The sequence below is a fragment of the Thalassophryne amazonica genome, chromosome 9 (assembly GCF_902500255.1).
Source record: "Thalassophryne amazonica chromosome 9, fThaAma1.1, whole genome shotgun sequence".
Taxonomy (NCBI): Eukaryota; Metazoa; Chordata; class Actinopteri; order Batrachoidiformes; family Batrachoididae; genus Thalassophryne; species Thalassophryne amazonica.
The window spans coordinates 67,926,818-67,946,769 of NC_047111.1; the positions used below are offsets into that span (position 1 = coordinate 67,926,818).

Here is a 19,952-nt window from a genome sequence, read left to right on the forward strand (position 1 = left end):
GCGGTGAGGAGCAGTGGGGCTGTATTGCTATTCTCAGGCAGAAGAAAGTGACTGTACTGCAAACTAACAAAAACATAGTACATTTGTTCTGAAACTGTTTGGGTGTCATTTAGCACAGTTTGTCATGTCGTCCTTTTGATATGTTTTGAAATGTAGGTGTTGCAAAGGTTTCAAAATGTTCCAGAGCAATGTTTTGATTTAACCATCACTAATGTGCAGGACTAACAACAAGCCTTTGTAACATCCCCAGCTGCATGTTCTACGTATTCTTTCATTACAGTTTTGATTTCTTATTCTGTTCTTCATGCCATCCTGTATTTGCCCATATAGCATTTGTCCCCATGATTTCTAGCTTAGTTTGCTATTTGGGCATAGTCCAACAACAAGCAGACAATGTGCCCAGTGTTCAGCAGACAGACAAACTATGTGGCAGCTTCAACCACAGCTGTTTCTAATTTTTGAACATTTGTCAAGCATCCGCTATCCATCCAGCAGGTGGCAGATATGTCTACAGGATATAACATAGGTAAAACAAAGCTGCTTTTTGGATTGATCTGGTGCATCAAAGGTCACTGAATGCAACTGAGATTGTCCTCATTATATGTTCTTTTAATATGGTGTGGTACAAGATCACAGCATTTATTGCTTTTAAGTTTGTGTCAACACAATCTAGCTGGGATGGACTCACTCACTCACTCTCCCGCTCATCTGCATTTTTGTTACCAGTGCAGTGAATGAAAGTGAAAATAAGGGTTTCCTACCTTCTACTACTGAAAAATCTGTCGGATGAAGTCATGTTTAGTTCTGGAATTAAATCTGTTTGCCACAGATGTCAGACATTAAATCTGGGGATTAAAATTTACTTCTGCTGAGCAAATGCCCTTCACATCTCAGCATGGAAAAAGGAATTTTTAAAAATCTATATGGATATTCAAACACTTGCTGTAAACCACTCTGAAATATAATCCTTTTAATCCTTTGCACCTCACAGCATACCCTTCTTGATTCTATATCCTCCTACTGTGACCTGCAAGTGTTTCTAAAACCTCCGCTGCTTTCTCGTCACAAAAAGACCCCAAAGTATGTCAACATCACTTGCACTCATCTTCTGAAGGAACTTAATCATAATTGTGCTGAAAGTCCACAGACTTTCCTCAGACTTTCATCTGTTTGATGATACCATGTCTAGGTCAGGGATGTGAAAAAGTTGAGGTTTCACAAGTATCAGAGTAATTACTTCAGAGAATTTTCAAACTGAGAATGATTTACTCAAGGATTTGATTTAAGTTGCAAAAGTTTGAAAATGAAACACATTTTTCTTGGAAAATCTTGGAAAATTGGAAAAATCCCCATCTTTAACAGTGAAGAAATTTTCAAAAAATCATAACTCTATCAAATAACATCAACTTTCTTTCATATTTGACAGCATTATGTAGGATGGTATCCTTTATTGACTGACAAAGGTTGATCCAGATCTGGTCCAGATTACAGATTTTGTGGCCATTTAAATTTAACATCAAAAACCCCATTTAAAGTATATTTTACATTATATCTTAATCAAATGTGCCCCAATCACACTCATATTTGAAAGTGAGGTGCAGAGGGGCACTGACTATCATCGGACAAAGTTTGATGCCAATCTGATCTGGACTGTGGATTTTGTGGACATTTGAATTTAACATTGAAAACCCCATTTAAAAGTATATTTTACATTATATCTTAATCAAATGTGCCCCAATCACTCTCATATTTGAAAGTGATGTGCAGACTGGCACTCACTATCACCTGACAAAGTTTGATGCAGATCTGAACTGGATTGTGGATTAATATTGAAAAGCCCATTTGGTCTACATTTTGCATTATATCTCAATAAAAAGTGCCTCAATCGCTCTCATTTTTCTGTTGTGGATTCACCTACATCACCAAAATTGGATGGAGGTTCCAATTTTATGCCTGTTTGTTTTTCTTCCAGTTATCAGTCAGAAACCAAGTGCCAAAAAGCAATGACAAATTGTGCATAGCAGAGATAACCAATGTTCTGTGAAAATTAACTGAAAAAGAATTCAGAAACTGAAAAAGTAAAAAAAAAAAAAACCTGACAACAACCACCCACATGAAACACAGTTGATTCAAGTGCATGAACTAAATACTCCTGACATTTGATCACATCTAATTTAGCTCATGAAAAGTCACTTCTAACAGGACTTTGACCTTGAAAAGTTTTTTCCAAGGTAAAACTTTGTGGAATTTGAAACTAGTGTTGGTGCAGGTTTGCGCTGTACGAGCACAGTGCTCTAATTTCCCAAATTCAAAGTAACAAAAAAGCATTGTACCTACCATGTGCAGAATATTTTTGGAAGGGTTTTAAACCTAAAAATCCATGTTCACTTTTTACCAGGTTTAGCTTTTGTTAAATGTAGGTAATTATCATTTTTACCATTTTCCAGAAAAGCCTAGTGAACCAGTGGTACTAACCTTTCACAGAAGGTGTGCAGGCAGGGCAGGACCTTGGGGTTGCAGTAGTGATCCAGACAGATGCTGCAGACCAGAAACTGCTTGTCTATCTGACGCACCACAGGACTGGTGCTGCCGGACTCGCGCTTCGCCATGACTGAGGCCTTCCGAAGTCAACAGCAGTCGTTAGCCTGCAGAAACACGTGGAAATAGTTCTGTTTGTATGTAAGAAAAATTCACACCTAGTTTCAGCTTCTGCAAGTACTGGGAAGTGGGCAAACAAAGCTCTTTAATTCCATGATTAGTGATGAAATATGTCTATTGTTATGGTTTTATTTCTGGGTTAATACCACACAAACGCTCAAAGAGAACTAAAAGCATGCAGACAAACAGTACAGCATCTTATTAACAGCTCAGCTCACACCAGGCAGGAAAATAAAGGAAGCCAGAGGCTTTGGAACTGAATAATGAGTGCAGCATGTGGATAGAGATGAGATTTTATGACAAATGCACAACAATAAATGAACAACAACAAGATTTCCTGGTCACACCAAATGCAACAATACACCTTGACCTTTAAACCCACAGATGCATTTCAAATGAAAGCATGTAACCAAAAAACTATAACGTACAAAATTAAATGCTACTAATGCAAGTAACAATTGTTTCTATAATCACTTAATCTGTGGATTTTTTAAAATGAATCCATTGAATTTTTTTTTCTTTTTAGTCATTAATCATTTTAAAAATGATTTATTTTACAAATAACAACCCCAACATTTAAAGGATATTTAAAATATTAAAGAGGCATTTATGGAAGGAAGAAAAATTATGAAAGAAAACCTTGCAAACAGATTTGACAAAACACAAAAACACAGGAAATAAACTCTGACATTTTATGCTGCTGCAACTAATGATTGCTTACACTGTCAGTTAATCTGTTGATTATTTTATGGATTAGTTTATTAGTTCTTTGGTCCATAAAATATCAAAAATGGCAATAAATAAACAAATAAAGAAGTCTATCAGTCTTTCTCAAAGCTCAAAATGAGATTCACAATTGTTTTGTTTTGTCCACAACCCAAAGATATTCAGTTTACTGTCCAAGAGAAGCAAAGAAACCACAGAATATTCATATTTAAGATGACGAAATCACATGATGTGGACATTAAAATGACTCAAACCAAATAAACAATTCCATCCTTGTGATGGATTTTTGTTGTTGTTTTCAGCTGCCCCCAGTTGTTGGGGTCACCATGGCGGTTCCATTTGAGATCCACATTGGAATTTGGCACTTGATGGCCTTCCTGACTTAATTACAGTTCTACACGTAGAAGCATGTCTACAACTCCTGGGGCTCCTAAGTGGTCTTAAAGCCAAGTACTAGTCAGGCTTTACTCTATTTAAAGGAGAACTAAGTAACTTTGGTCTTTTTTTTTTTTTTTTTTTTTTTTTTGGGCTGTATTCTTCCCCTAGAGCTTTGGAGTACATTCATTCACTCATTTTTAGCCACTTATCCCGGTCCAGGTCATGGTGGCAGCAGAGCAAGCAGATCATCCCACACTTCCCTATCCTCAGTCATGTCTTGTAACTCTTCCCAGGGGGATGTCAAAGGCAGCTGGGAAATATAATCCCTACTGCATCCTGGGTCTTCCCCGGGGCCTCCTCCCGGTTGGATGTGCCTGGAAGGCCTCCTTAGGGAGACGACCAGGGAGCATCGTCACCAGATGCTCGAACCACCTTAACTTGCTCCTTTCAAAGCAAAGAAACTTTACTCTGAGTCCCTCACGGATAATCGAGCTTCTCACCCTGTCCAGGAGTGTAAACCCAGATACCCGACTGAGGAATCTCATTTCTGCAGCTTGTATCTGTGATCTTATTTTTCAGTCATTACTCAAAGCTCATGACCATAGGTGAGAATAGGAGCATAAATCAACTGGTAAATTGAGAGCCTTGCCTTCCTGCTCAGCTCCTTCTTCACCACGACAGACCAATAAAACTTCTGTAAAAATTCAGATGTCGCCCCAATCTGTCTACTGATCTCTAGCTCTAATTTACCCTCACTCGTGAACAAGACCCTGAGATACAAGACAGACTCTTTTGTGACCCCTTGGTCTGTCACAATGTTTTTCTCTTCCTCAAACTCTTATTTTGTTGTTGTTGTTGTTGTTGTGGTTTTTTCTTTGGTTTTTAGCTGGCTCTGCCATGATTATAAACATATAAGAAATAAAACCTTTGTTGGCTTGTTCTTGTAGCCGTTAGCACCCCGGTGCCTCAACAGCAGGGCATGTATGTGTTGTTGTAGTGCAGTAAAGCAGTTTGTCTGTCTCGCGAGACCCGAGACTCTCATTCACAAGACACCGGGTCAGTGTCCCTGAAGTTGCAAGTGTGATTTTCTACTATGAGGTCCCTGGGGGGGGACCTCAGTTACCCCTCAGTTACTCCTAAACTGTAAAATTTAGATCAAAATTTACTTAGTTCCCCTTTAACCTAGGATCTGACAGCATCAGGTGTTCAGAGTGGCATGGCTCTAATAATGTGAGTTATTTATATATATTTCATGTATCAATCATTTGACAAAGCAATTTCAACTTGCAGTAATTCACATCCAGAGTGCTATTAGATGACACACTATCCACAAACCTTGCTTCACCGGGTTCACCCTGGTTTTACATTGAAGTTATGCCGGTGATATGCCTAGCACTAACTCCATGAAATATATTATACAATATCATCAGTACAGAAATACAGCTGGATCTACTCTGCCTAGCAACACTCTGCACTGGTGACTTCATACATAATGTGGCCTACTTTCGTGTTCGCCGGTGTGAGTCCTCACACAGATAGATATGTTAAAGGTCCCACAACAGCATATGCTTCTGGCTGTGTCTGTGCAACCCGGTCTCATGGCAAGTCGTGATTCAGCAGCACGAAATATACATTAATCTATTGGTTTGTGATATTCTAATGAAAAGCGCCTCATTTTTGTCACGGCAACACAAATTCATTCTAATTCATTCCGTAATAGCTGCATGAAATTAAAAGTAAAGCGGGGGATCAGGGTGGTTATGGTTAGGGTGGGGGGAAGGAGCAGGGTGTAGGGGTTGGGGGTAGGAGGGTTAGTAATAGTGAGTTAAAAAAACACCGTCACGAAAATGTGACTCATTTCGTGACGGGAGCATGAAAAAAAACATGAGACTGAGCTGGTCTGTGACCTGCACACGAAAAATTGAAAACAGCCAATCTGAAAATTCATACATGAAGGTGAGGTTTCATCAGTAAAAATACATTTCATACATGTCTTTTTTTATTATTATTAACTGGATCCAGTAGTGCAGACCAACCATATTTTCTTAGTAGGTCAGCACATATATTATTCATACTGTACATCAGACATGACTTCAACACATTAATGTTGGATGTTGGAATACTGTCTGATTTCATCCTGTCTGTGGCTGATGCTGAGACCCTGATCCATGCCTTTATCTCTTCTAGATAGGACTAGTGCAATGTTTTATTTTCTGGTTTACCGCAGTCTAGCATTAGGGGTCTCCAATTGGTTCAAAATGCTGCAGCCAGACTTGTGACACGAAGCAGAAAGTTCGACCACATTACACCCATTTTGGCATCCCTTCACTGTCTTCCTGTCCCAGTGAGATCAGATTTTAAGGTTCTGCTACTAGTCTATAAAATTGTTCATGGACTGGCACCTCCCTACCTAGCTGATCTAATTAAACCTGATGTACCGACCCAGGCTTTACGTTCTCAGGGTGCAGGACTACTTTGTATCCCTAGGGTGAATAAAAAGTCTGCAAGTCATAGAACGTTCTCTTATTGTGCCCCTGTTCTGTGGAATGATCTCTTTGCATCAATAAAACAGTCAGATTCTGTGGAGACTTTCAAGCTGGCATAGTATAGTTCTACGCTTTTTACTCCTTTAATTCATTTTATTAGTAATTGGAGCGGGCCGCGGCCTCAACTTTACCTAAATTCTGGGCCTTATAGTGAAGCTTAGGGCTTGTGGCCGGTGATCACCTTAGTATTTCTTGTTTTTCTTGTTGTTTAATGCTGACAAATTATACAGTATTTCTTGCCTTTCTGATGTCTGATTCTGTTTTTTCTCTCTGTTTAAGGTGCAGCGCCATCCAGAGATGGGTGTGGTATTTGTGCTGGAGACCCTCCTGTCTTGTGCACCAACAGCATTTCCTGTAGATTGGTTTTGTGAATTGTTCTGTAATTTATGTCTGTATCATGGCCCAAGCAGAGGGTCACCCCTTTGAATCTGGTCTGCTTGAGGTTTCTTCCTCAGAGGGAGCTCTTCCTTACCACTGTTGCTCTGGGGGTTAGTAAGGTTAGACCTTACTTGTGTGAAGCGCCTTGAGGCAACTCTGTTGTGATTTGGCACTATATAAATGAAAATAAATTGAAATTGAAATTTAAAGCAAAAGCAAAGAATATGGAATATGTACTGATTCCATGAGCAGTGGTGCAATCAGTCAACCTGATCCTGATCCCCCCCCGGCATCTATCATTAAATCTAACGCAACACACACTCCTTTGCATCTGCTCATCATTTACTGTCAGTTACTGCTCACTGTACAAGAAAACTTTGCATGAAAACATACTTCCCTGCAATACGTCTTCCAGTTCTACTGTCACACCATGTCTAGAATGTAGCAGTAAAGGACACTTCTTAAGCTGTAGGCCACGAGAAAGACTTGGCACATTGACACCCTGGCTTGGCAGTAGCAGGGCGACTGATGGAAGCGATTATGCTGTTCATAAGTCGCTTATGGCTTTGTGCAAATCTGAAGAGGCATTGTTCAACTTCAATCCCGTGCTTACATCTGGCACTTCAAGAGGAACCGGTTGTCTCCAGGAGAGTGACAAAAAGACATTTCAACGTCTCGCAGTGAAGGATCAACTACAGAATGTTCTTTCATGACAACATTGTGTGAAAACACTCCGCATGGTTACAGTTTTTCCCGTTACTGTCGTTCTGCTAACAGTGTCATTATGTGATGATGTCTGTCTAAATTTAGACAGTTGCGTTAGTGGGTAGCAAACCACGAGGAAGCAATGACAGTCAGCCTAAAATAAGATCCGGGATTTTAGGATTATTGGAACATGTTGTTTGTTTACGGTACAGTTTACTTTGAAAAGGTCTATTTGTAGTCGGTCCGTGTTAACAGAAAATTAAGTGACTGTAAATAATAATGCATTGTGCATGAGTGCAATACAAACAATGCAAAATACAGTAAGAATACTTAAAACAGACACACAAGAACAAAAGGCCTTGAAAACTCATTTGTTGAATATGTAAAAACAATATCTAAACAAGAATTAAACCATACCAATAAAGTTACAGGAATTTGAACAAAAACTATAGCATTAAAATCTCAGAATCAAACTTTTAAAGATGATTTTAACTCTTAAAGTGCTATTTTAACACTCTTGCTTTGCAAAGTGTGAGTATTATTTCTCAGAGTTGACCGATGTTGATTCAACTCTTTGCAAATGTAAATTTACATTTTTTTTCCAGGAGTTGAGAGGAAAAAAAAAACACCCTTGATCCTGATAATGATGTTGATCCTGATAATGATGATCCTGATGATGTTGGAACTTTCTAATGATGGTGCAATGACAGTGCTGTCACATCTAACCAGAAAGTTGTGGGTTTAAACCTAAGCTCATGCATCTGTATACAGTGTTCCCTTAGTGAATAGCCAAACACTTACAATTTTAAATCCCATATACTTTGTTTGGTGTTGAAAACCACACTGCTGAAAGTTACAAAATTAAAGGCTTGTTTATATAACATTCATATTATTGGTATGTTTCTGTTCTTTCGGATTTGTGTGTGTGCCGAATAAATCCATTCATTCATTCATTCATTCATTCATTCATTCATCCATTCAAAATCTAGAAGAATGTTGTATGTTTTACACTCTACTTGCATATACAGTAGTATTAATTTAACTCTGAAAAGTGTGGAACCATATGCCACGCAATAAGACCAAGATATGAAAAAGCCCTGTAGCCTGCTGACTTCTTTTTCACCTTTAGGACAAACAGTAAAAGCATTAAGAGTGTGAACCTTGGGCACAGGAAGGTAGATAAGGTTCCACGAGCTCTGTGAGATAAGAGGGAAAACTATTGCTCTCTATATTACGTTGGTAAAGTTCTAACAACCACATTCTAAATCAATTAACTTTTTAATGGAAGACTACAAAAAACATACATTACAATTAAGCATTCCTTCACAAAACATGGTGGTAAAAGAAGAATAGCACAAAACTGAAAACCATCAGTTTTTCACCTTTGTGTTAGTCACAGAAAAATCAATAATTTATGGGCAACCAAATAAAAAAAAAAGAATTTTTAAATATTTTGTTCGCATTTACTGCTTAACCTTAAGTCCTACTAGAAAATACTTTTTGTATCCATACATCCTTCCCAAAGTGCCTGACTGACTGTGTTAATCTCTTTATAAAATCGACGCCAAGTACAGTCCAGAAGCATGCCTGTACATGACATGTGCACACCTTAACACCTTATGCTCCCGCTAGAGTTGCATCCCGGTGTGTGTGTGTGTGTGTTTTCCCAGCTGCATTCATACCTACTCAAACTCATAAGTGGACCACAATGCTCAGCTTTGATGCTTTAAGAAACCGTGACCATGTAACGAACAGGCTTGGCTACAAGTTCAGAGAGTACAGAGTCAAAGTTTAAATTTGAATTGCAGCAGGGTAGGACAAAACCACATATAGATAGGACTCCGGACATCACATACCCTCAGCCATATGAGCATGTAATCAATGAAAGAGTGCGTAGAAAGAATGTGACCTTTTCACCCCTTAGAATACGTCAAGGTTAGCCATCTTTGAACTTGTCCAAGGTCTGTGTCCCAAGAATGTTGTTCCCTATGAATTTGAAGACCCTGGGAGTAATAGGACTGGCGTTATGCTGAGCACAAACGGACGGACAGATGCAAAGTCTTTGCAATACCATTTTTACCAGATGGCCAAAATATGACCATCGGGTAAAAATGGTACCAGAGATTAAGCAATATGCTGTGAACTGTTGATTAATAGCATCAGTACATAATATGATGTAATTCTACCAGCTGAGTTGTGGTCAGTCCCAAACAGAACTGTAACTAGAATGAGACAAAAGTTACAGAATTCACAATTTTGGAACTCATAAAGGTTTTGAGCTCCCCTCACAGGTAACAATTTAACATTTGAGATGAGATGAGATGAGATGAGATATACTTTACTGATCTCACAGTGGAGAAATTATGTTTACACTCCAGTTACCTCAGACAGCAATTAGTCCACAGTTATTACTTGTTTACCGTAATAATGGCACACATCAGAATTAAAGACAGCACATACACATTTGACATTGTTTCTGTGCACTAAGTTTGAAGAAGTCCGTTATCCGAATTGAGGCAAGTGGGTGAAGGCCACGCAGTAATCCTGAGATTTACTTAGCTTATAATGCGCCAATTCACAGCAAAAGCCGTCTCAAGGCACCTTACATAAAACAAGTCAACATAAAATTGAATAAATAATTAAAAATGAATAAAAAATTCTAATACATAAATAAAACAGAAGTAAAAGAATAAAACAAATAAAAAATAAAAACTATCCATAAGAAAGAGAATAAAAATAGGTTTTGAGTCTTGACTTAAAAATGTCCACAGACTCAGACTGCTTCACGGTCACAGGAAGACTGTTCCACGGGGTGGGTGCACAATACAAAAAGGCTCTTTGACCTGCTGAATTCTTCTTCACCCTGGGAACACAGAGAAGTCCTGCATCCTGCGACCACAAAGCCCGGGCCGGCACAAAGAGTTCCACCAGATCAGCCAGATAAGATGGCGCCAGTCCATGAACAACCTTATAAGTCAATAACAAAACCTTAAAATCTGCTCTCACAGAGACAGGGAGCCAGTGCAAAGATGCCAAAATGGGTGTGATATGTTCAGACCTTCTGCTACGTGTCAGAAGTCTGGCGGCAGCGTTCTGAACCAGCTGAAGACCCCTAATGCTGGACTGTGGTAACCCTGAAAATAGAACATTACAATAATCTAGTCTAGAAGAAACAAAAGCATGAATCAGGGTCTCATCATCAGCCATGGACAGGATGGGGCAGATCCTCGCTATATTTCTCAGATGGAAAAAAGCAGTCCTAGTAACATCCCTGATGTGGAGGTCAAAAGACAACGTGGGATCAAAAATGACACCAAGGTTCCTCATTTTGTCCGTATGATGTATGACACAGGAACCCATGCTGAGCGCCAGCTGGTCAAACTGATGCCGATGTCTCGCTGGACCAAGAACCATCATTTCAGTCTTATCAAAGTTTAAAAGTAGGAAGTTACTAGACATCCAACTTCTCACTGATAGAAGACAGTCCTCCAGGGATTTTATGGGAGTGAGATTTCCCGCAGTTATCGGCATGTACAACTGAGTATCATCAGCAGAACAATGAAAGTCAATCCCAAAACTCTGCAGTATATGCCCAAGGGGTGCCACATACAGGGAGAAAAGCAAGGGGCCTAAAACAGATCCCTGTGGAACCCCAAATCTCATGTCAGCAAGGTCAGAGGTAGTGCCATTATACAAGACACATTGAGAACAACTGGACAGATATGACGTCAACCAGGCAAGGGCACGTCCAGTAATCCCCAAAAAATTCTCCAACCTATTGAGCAAAATATGATGATCCACGGTATCAAACGCAGCACTGAGATCTAACAACACCAGAACCGTAGTGGTGTCTGAGTCCATTACTCGCAGAAGATCATTCACTACTTTAGTGAGATGCGCTGCTGTCGGCTTGGGGGGAGTAACGGGGGCTGCAGCTAAAACTGCACCGCCCCTGTAGAAGGGGAAAGGAATGACATGAGCAGACGCCGGAGTGGGGAGTGTTGATGGGGGATAGGAGGCGGGTGGGGGGAGGTAATGGATCATGCTTAGGAGAAGTGATGGTCTAGTGGTTAAGGTGTTGGGCTTGAGTCCAGAAGATCATGGGTTCAAATCCCCGCCTGACTGGAAAATCACTAAGGGCCCTTGGGCAAGGCCTTTAATCCCCTATTGCTCCCGGTGTGTAGTGCGTGCCTTGTATGGGAGCACCCTGACATCGGGGTGAATGTGAGGCATAATTGTAAAGCGCTTTGAGCGTCTGATGCAGATGGAAAAGCGCTATATAAATGCAGTCCATTTACCATTTACCATTTCAGTCCTGTGAAAAGCAGCTCAACAACTAACAAAGATAATAAACTGCTTTTATTATCTTTGTGAGTTGAGATAAGAAACAGCCAAATGATCCCCAGGCCGAAGAAATTCCTCTGGAGGGAAAACAGTCGGGCAATTTGACCTTCAGGCTTGATAAACCTGTAGTGTTATGGTTTGAGCAGTGAAAAACACTTTTTAACAGTTCCACTTGAACAACCAAATCCCAATTATGAAGTAAGAATATTCCCAATTATGAATTAAGAATATTCACCGGCCTCTGAAATCTTCAACTTCAACTGCAAGGCACACATCTGCTCCAAGATGTCATCCAATTTGCGTCTGAGTTCAAGAGTCATTGCAGTCTGAGAATGCACTGCCTTACCAACCTCATTAATCATGACGGACAAGCGAGGGGCCGTGGTTCTTGATGCCGCCATCTTGCCAATTTTCCGGTAGATCAGGGCAGCACATAAGCCAGAAAGTACCAGCCCTGCTACCACAAGACCAAAAATGAATAAATTCTCGACGTCCTCAATGGAGAAAGGCACCAAGCATGCCACACGCTAGAACATAGCCCGCAGGATACGTTCCATCTGGGCAGGTAGGATCCCCCGGTCCTGACCTTCTTGTAGAAAAAATGGTGTCAATAGCATTCAGAGACCAGATAATCAATTCCATGGTTAATCCAATAGTAGTCCAATAGATCCAGAATCCAGTATAATTTGAGGAATTCACAGTCTGGTGAAGTAGGGACTTGAAGGTTAAAGCGTAGAAAGGAGATAAGGGAGAGTGGAGGAGATGTGACCACCCTCATCAGAGTCCCAAACGTTATGAGAACATTAGTTGATAAAGTTATAGTAATGTTATTGTGTGGAGATTTTCCTTGGTTACAAGAGCATTTTGGAAAACGTAAGATGGTGGAAAGTGGACATGGACACTCAATCCAAGGACTTTTCAAATGCTTCACAGTTGCACCAGCTGCTGTAAAAGAATGCTTACATGGTACGGTCAAGCAGTCTCCCATCCAGATACTCACCAGAAACCGCCTCAGTTTAGCTTCCAAGATGGGTTTTCAAAGTTGTGTGGCCATAAGGAGCAGCTGTCATAGCTTGTAGTGTAGTACTTTCTGCTGTTAACAATGCAGCTACAGATTTTATGTATTTCTTCTATTCCTTTTTTATGTTGTGTTAATCAACTTCAAACTGGGAGAAATTCACACTTTTAGTACACAGACAAAATAAGAGGAAAGTTGTTGGAAATCGGGCATGGAACACAAATTACATGTGGAGAGTAGGCTCACAATAATTTTTCAGGGCATTTTGGCCACAGCGAGGGAATGTCACGGAAGCTGTGAAACTCCTACTGTGTCTCCACCTATCAGCAGATTTGCATGATGCATGGAAATGGACATTTTGGTCACTTCAGTATCCACAGAATTTCTAAATGCCTCATACTCATACAAGCTGCTGTCCAAAAAAGGCTAACAGCCCAGATAATGTTTTAATAATGTTGTGAGAATGTTTGGTTAATGTTATGAGAACATAGTTTAAATTGTTACAGTAACTTTATTGTGCAGAGTTTTTCCATGGTTATTAGAACGTTTTGGAAAAAACATTACCTAAAAATGTTCTGGGAATGTTCCCATTGCGTTCTTAGAATGTTATCCTACAATGCAACCAAAAGAGAACAACAGAGGAGCATTACCAAAATGTTTGGTGTTACCTGGGCTGCTGCCCACCCAGCAGTAAAATGGATACTTAGTAACTAATCGATGGGGAAGTGATAAGGCAGCAAGGAAAGGAACTGGCCATCATACCATGGCCACTTTTATCACCTTTACCACTTCTTTAAATGCGGTCCACCTATAAAGGTGCATACTGTAATTATTGGCTAGATGTTGATTCTCTTTTAGCATCCTTGTGCTTGTTGGTCTTTGGTTCTTGGTGCATCCACTCTTAGTGTATGGTTGTGAGATGTCTTTGGTACCACTGTAGGCCTATTTGCAGAATAATTTGGTATCACTGGAAGTACTTTATGTTAAATGCATACTTGCTTAGAGAGATTCAGATCATTGTATTATATAGTTATATAGTTGCATTGTTGGGTGTCAAAACCCAACTCCTTGTCCATGTCATGGCACTGGCGTAATGGATTAAGTACGGGATTGCCTGCTGGGGTGAAATATGGTTGGGACCTTGTGTAACACTAAACATGAGATGGCTAACATGACTCTGGTGAAACAAGAAGTACTCAACGGCAGATCAGGTGGAGGAGGTGATTGCTTGTCAACCCATGGCTGTTAAGACAAATGAATGCTGCAACAGGTCCTCAGACCCCGACTGTCAAGGATTTTCCAGTCATCAGACCAGGCTAAGGATCTATCAAGGACCATGTGTTTGTTGGTGTGCAAAGACATTTTCACGTTAAACCCATGCACGGACATTTCTAGATCAACCCTGGATGAAGATTTTCTAAACAGCAGCATGTCATCCTTTACAGAAGGTCTTCAGAAAATCTTTGAAACATTCAATGAATCCTCCACCAAGCTTGGTCTTCACATGAGCCTGAAGAAGACACAGATCCTGTATTATCCTCCATCCAACATGGGTAATCGAAACCTTCCTGCTGTGAAACTGCTCAGACAGGTCCTAGAGAATGTGACCTATTTTCCATACCTGGGCAACCATATCAAATGGCAACATCAATTATGAGATCCAACACAGACTCAAGTGTGCAGGAACAGCCTTTGGCCAGCTACGCACCTGTGTTTTCAATAGCAGAAACCTTCAACACAAGACAAAATTCCTTGTCTATGCACCCGATGTCATGTCAACCCTGCTGTAGAGGTCTGTCCCACTTTGAGTTTTTGTTTTATGATCTGACAAATGGCCCATTTCAGATCATAAAACACAATGTTAAACCTGAAGCCTGACTGTCAACAACAATGCCGGTCTCCATCGCAATTTGTGAAAGTTAATAGAAATGTGGGACTGTCTCGCATAAAGTGGGACATCTGGTCACCCTGTCTGAGACCTGGATCACCTACGTTTGCCACCTGAAGACCCTCAAGCAATTCCACCAGTGTTGCCTGATGAGTATCCTCCACATCACATGGGAAGACTGCCGTACCAACATCAGTGTCTTAGCTGAAGCCAAGCTACAGAGCATAGAGTGTGCCATCATCAAGAGCCAGTTTCGGTGGGTGGGTCACAAAGTTATGATAGATGACAGCTGATTTTCCAAGCAGATCTTCTACTCTCAGCTGAGCGATGGAAAACGGTCCAGAGGAGTGCAGAAGAAACGCTACAAGGAACTCCAGAAGCACAACCTTATGAACTGCTCCATCAACTGGAAGACCTGGAAAGAACATGCAAAGGAACAAGCTAGCTGATGAGCAAAAATCTGCATGGGAGTGGAGGTCTTCAAAAAAATTAAAGCACAGGTAGTAAACCACAGGGCTAGCTGCCGGCGGCCACCTTAGTAATCTCTTTGCTTCCTTGTCAATTTACTGCTGGTAAATTATTGCCTCAGGCACAGTTATTTCTGGTCCACTGGTTCTGCTCTTTTTCTCTCTATCCGAGGCACTGAGGACACAAATGATGGATGCTGGCCCTGCACCCCAGTGTGCCAGACTGAACTGGGAATGCCCTGCCTATGGCACCAGTGACTGCAGGTCATACCTCTGGAGCCTGCCGGTGCTGGACATGGACATCTATGGATTAGAGACCCGAGATGGACCATTTTAGTTTCAATTAAGAGCTCTCTTTTTGTTGCTCTTCTGTCTTTTCTGTTTGCTCTTCTGTTTCTGTTTTCCATTTCTTCTGTTTGTTAAGAAATTCTTGTAAAATCTGTAAAAACCTTGTAACTGTTAGAATGGCCTAAGCAGTGGGTCACCCCTGTGGGTCTGGTCTGCTGGTCTGGGTTGGGTTGGGTTGGGTTGGTAACGTTAGACCTTACTCATGTGAAGTGCCTTGAGGCAGTATTGTTGTGATTTGGTGCTATACAACAAATAGAATAAATTGAAACTAAATTGAATTGAATCCTAACAACACAGAGGAGAAACAGGAAGGAGAGAGCGCAAGATCCTGACCAGCAGAAGGTTCCTGCAGTAACCCTGTGCAGCATCTGTAAAAAGCAGTGTTCGTCAAGGCTGGGCCTGTTCAGTTATCTCCGTGTCCACAATCCTGTCATGGGAATTGATCAAAAGACTATCTTCCTCATCACCGATGGAGAGCCATCACCATGGCAGGTTTACTTTGTAAAGGACTTGGTAGAGCAGTTAGCTCAGAGGATAAAGGAGATGGCCTGCATTCAAATCCCGCCCATGCTACCTATCTGTTACCTCAGACAAGATGCTTAATCTGTCTTGTCTCAGTCCACTGAGCTGTAAATGAGAACTATCGTTGGCTTAGAAATGCAGTCCTTCTTCTACCTGCTGTGGCAGGTGGAAGGTTGGGATGGATCAATAGTCTGGCTGGGTGGATGTTTATCAGGATCAAGCGTGGTTCTATAGTGTGGTGGGTGTGGCAACACGGGGTACAGCATGCTCCAAGACCTGACCTGACTTAACCTTTCCATGTTCAGGTTGCAAAGCAGCATATTTCAACCTCTCTGGTGAAATCTATAAGTAAAACATATATTATGGCCATATTTAATATTATATTAAATATTAAATTATGAAATAATATGTTTGGGGTCCTCTGGCTAGTGTTGTTAAATAGTGTAGACCTATTTGGGTACTGCTAGGTAGTTATATAAACATCTATTAAAGTGACCACTGAAATCATCAACCTGCTCTGTGATCAGCACAACCTTTGTAACTCTTTACTTTTAGCTGGAATGAAACACTGAAGTTTAGATGCTGTTAGATTACATTCACTATATTCTCAGAAAAAAAATTATTTCTTCACGGCATTACGGTGGCGGAAAGGCAGAAAATTAAAGCTCCTCTTCTCACGTCCAACAAGAAGACAGATAAAGAGTGAGACGTGGGAAGGCAAAGCTTAACCAGCTGCGTAACTCCAATGAATGTGTTGACAAGTTGGACAAACACCGACGGTACACTCCTCTATCTGATGACAGATATGAACGCTTGCACACATGGACACACGCAGAGGGTTGAGAGAAAAATGACCTACTGTCAGTGCTAGTGAGCGGATCAACCTGGAAGTCTCCATAGCAGCTCGGTGTGAGGAATCAGCAGAATTCCACAGTATTCCGATTTCTGCCCTCCACCCTGCTGACCGCTCTTCCTTTTCCCCCTCTCTATGGCTTTTCCCGTTTCCATGCAATGTGCAACACACAGCCTGAGAAAGGCTGAAAGAAAATGACAGCAAGCAGAGGGAGGGCCTGCAAAAATTCAAAGTTCCTCCTACTGTCAGTGCTGTTTTACAAGCATGCGCTGGGTGCACACTGCTCTGCTGTGATTGGCCGGGAGGGTAAAACGAGCACTGAAGAGTGATTGCATCATAGGCCAACAATTCACATGGGTCAGAGGGAGTGAGCGGTTGAGATCAGGATACGCCAGAAGAAGGAATGTCCAAATGTCTTAGCTGGAAAGACAGCATGAAATCTTAATCTTTTACACAATTATTACGTTTCTACGTGAAATTCAAAACACTGGGCGCAGGGTCAGGTTTGGACAGCTGCGGGGTTACCCATGATCCTCTAAACATTTGGATTGTCTTGCCTCCAGTTATAGTTATGAAGTAATGAATCACCATTCTGCCAAGCAAGCGCACAAACGCACACATGCAGTGCAGCCAAACACAACAGTTATATAACACACAGTGTTAAACACACACACACACACACACACACAACAAATAGCATTTCAAAAGCATTTGGAACATACGTTCAGTTTTTACAATCAAATTGTACATTATGATGAGATTAAACAAAACTCATCTAACCCCCAAAGAAAAAAATTGCATTTTTAATTTCAAGACTTTTTAATAAAAAAGAGCTGTGACAAAATAAATCCACATTTAATCTGTGCGGCTTGAGTCCAGGCCTCCGCCTCTCACAGCTGGCTCCGTTTCCTCCACACCCACGTGCACCTTTCAAAAATCTGATCATCCGAAACGCACAGGCCAGACTGCTGTGGTGGGTGTCTGCAGGGAGGTTCCCGCTGACCGCCGGCCCACACAGAGTGCACCGTTTCCTCCGTTTACCTGTGACAGCAGGTTGCTGTGGTGTGCATGTCCTTTAAAACACCCAGATTACTATTCTGTTCATGACATCGGGTGTCACAGAAGAAGAGATGCACGCTTAAATGTGGGTCAGGGATTTCAGAATATTTTATTCTTTTGCAGGTCATCACTGGAGTTTAATCATCCTCCAATCTCAACTGGATCCAGATCTGTGACCTAGATTTGAAAATTTATTACAAGATTTCTTTTACATTTAATAAATGGAAGCAGTTGCGACATCTGCATCAGACACGCAAAGCGCTTTACAATAATGCGTCACATTCACACCGATGTCAGGGTGCTGCCATACAAGGTGCTCACTATGCACCAGGAGCAACTAGGGGATTAAGGACCTTGCCCAAGGGCCCTTAATGATTTTCTGGTCAGGCTGGGATTTGAACCAAGGATTCTCTGGTCTCAAGCCCAATGCTTAACCACTACACCATCACCTCCCCTGAAAGAATGTAAAAAAAAAAATTCATTATTTGTTTTATACACTCAACAAAAATATAAACGCAACACTTTTGGTTTTGCTCCCATTTTGTATGAGATGAACTCAAAGATCTAAAAGTTTTTCCACATACACAATATCACCATTTCCCTCAAATATTGTTCACAAACCAGTCTAAATCTGTGATAGTGAGCACTTCTCCTTTGCTGAGATAATCCATCCCACCTCACAGGTGTGCCATATCAGATTAGACACCATGATTAGTGCACAGGTGTGCCTTAGACTGTCCACAATAAAAGGCCACTCTGAAAGGTGCAGTTTTATCACACAGCACAATGCCACAGATGTCGCAAGATTTGAGGGAGCGTGCAATTGGCATGCTGACAGCAGGAATGTCAACCAGAGCTGTTGCTCGTGTATTGAATGTTCATTTCTCTACCATAAGCCGTCTCCAAAGGCGTTTCAGAGAATTTGGCAGTACATCCAACCAGCCTCACAACCGCAGACCACGTGTAACCACACCAGCCCAGGACCTCCACATCCAGCATGTTCACCTCCAAGATCGTCTGAGACCAGCCACTCGGACAGCTGCTGAAACAATCGGTTTGCATAACCAAAGAATTTCTGCACAAACTGTCAGAAACCATCTCAGGGAAGCTCATCTGCATGCTCGTCGTCCTCATCGGGGTCTCGACCTGACTCCAGTTCGTCGTCGTAACCGACTTGAGTGGGCAAATGCTCACATTCGCTGGCGTTTGGCAGGTTGGAGAGGTGTTCTCTTCACGGATGAATCCCGGTTCACACTGTCCAGGGCAGATGGCAGACAGTGTGTGTGGCGTCGTGTGGGTGAGCGGTTTTCTGATGTCAATGTTGTGGATCGAGTGGCCCATAGTGCCGTTGGGGTTATGGTATGGGCAGGCATCTGTTATGAACGAAGAACACAGGTGCATTTTATTGATTGGATTTTGAATGCACAGAGATACCGTGACGAGATCCTGAGGCCCATTGTTGTGCCATACATCCAAGAACATCACCTCATGTTGCAGCAGGATAATGCACGGCCACATGTTGCAAGGATCTGTACACAATTCTTGGAAGCTGAAAATGTCCCAGTTCTTGCATGGCCGGCATACTCACCGGACATGTCACCCATTGAGCATGTTGGGATGCTCTGGACCGACGTATACGAGAGCATGTACCAGTTCCTGCCAATATCCAGCAACTTCACACAGCCATTGAAGAGGAGTGGACCAACATTCCAAAGGCCACAGTTGACAACCTGATCAACTCTATGCGAAGGAGATGTGTTGCACTGCATGAGGCAAATGGTGGTCACACCAGATACTGACTGGTATCCCCACCCCCAATAAAACAAAACTGCACCTTTCAGAGTGGCCTTTTATTGTGGACAGTCTAAGGCACACCTGTGCACTAATCATGGTGTCTAATCAGCATCTTGATATGGCACACCTGTGAGGTGGGATGGATTATCTCAGCAAAGGAGAAGTGATCACTATCACAGATTTAGACTGGTTTGTGAACAATATTTGAGGGAAATGGTGATATTGTGTATGTGGAAAAAGTTTTAGATCTTTGAGTTCATCTCATACA

General features: G+C 41.5%; 1 protein-coding gene across 4 annotated transcripts in view; it reads right to left on the reverse strand.

Moving 5' to 3' along the window:
- Positions 1-19,952, reverse strand: part of trim3b (tripartite motif containing 3b) — a 143,758-nt gene that overhangs the window by 71,125 nt on the left and 52,681 nt on the right. For 3 of the 4 annotated variants that reach the window (XM_034178290.1, XM_034178288.1, XM_034178292.1), the window contains exon 2: positions 2,476-2,645. In XM_034178290.1, the coding sequence (XP_034034181.1) occupies positions 2,476-2,609 (134 nt within the window). In that variant the 5' untranslated portion in view covers positions 2,610-2,645. Of the gene's footprint in view, positions 1-2,475; positions 2,646-16,837; positions 17,043-19,952 lie in introns of those variants that run through there. The other variant, XM_034178289.1, reaches the window with a different exon arrangement.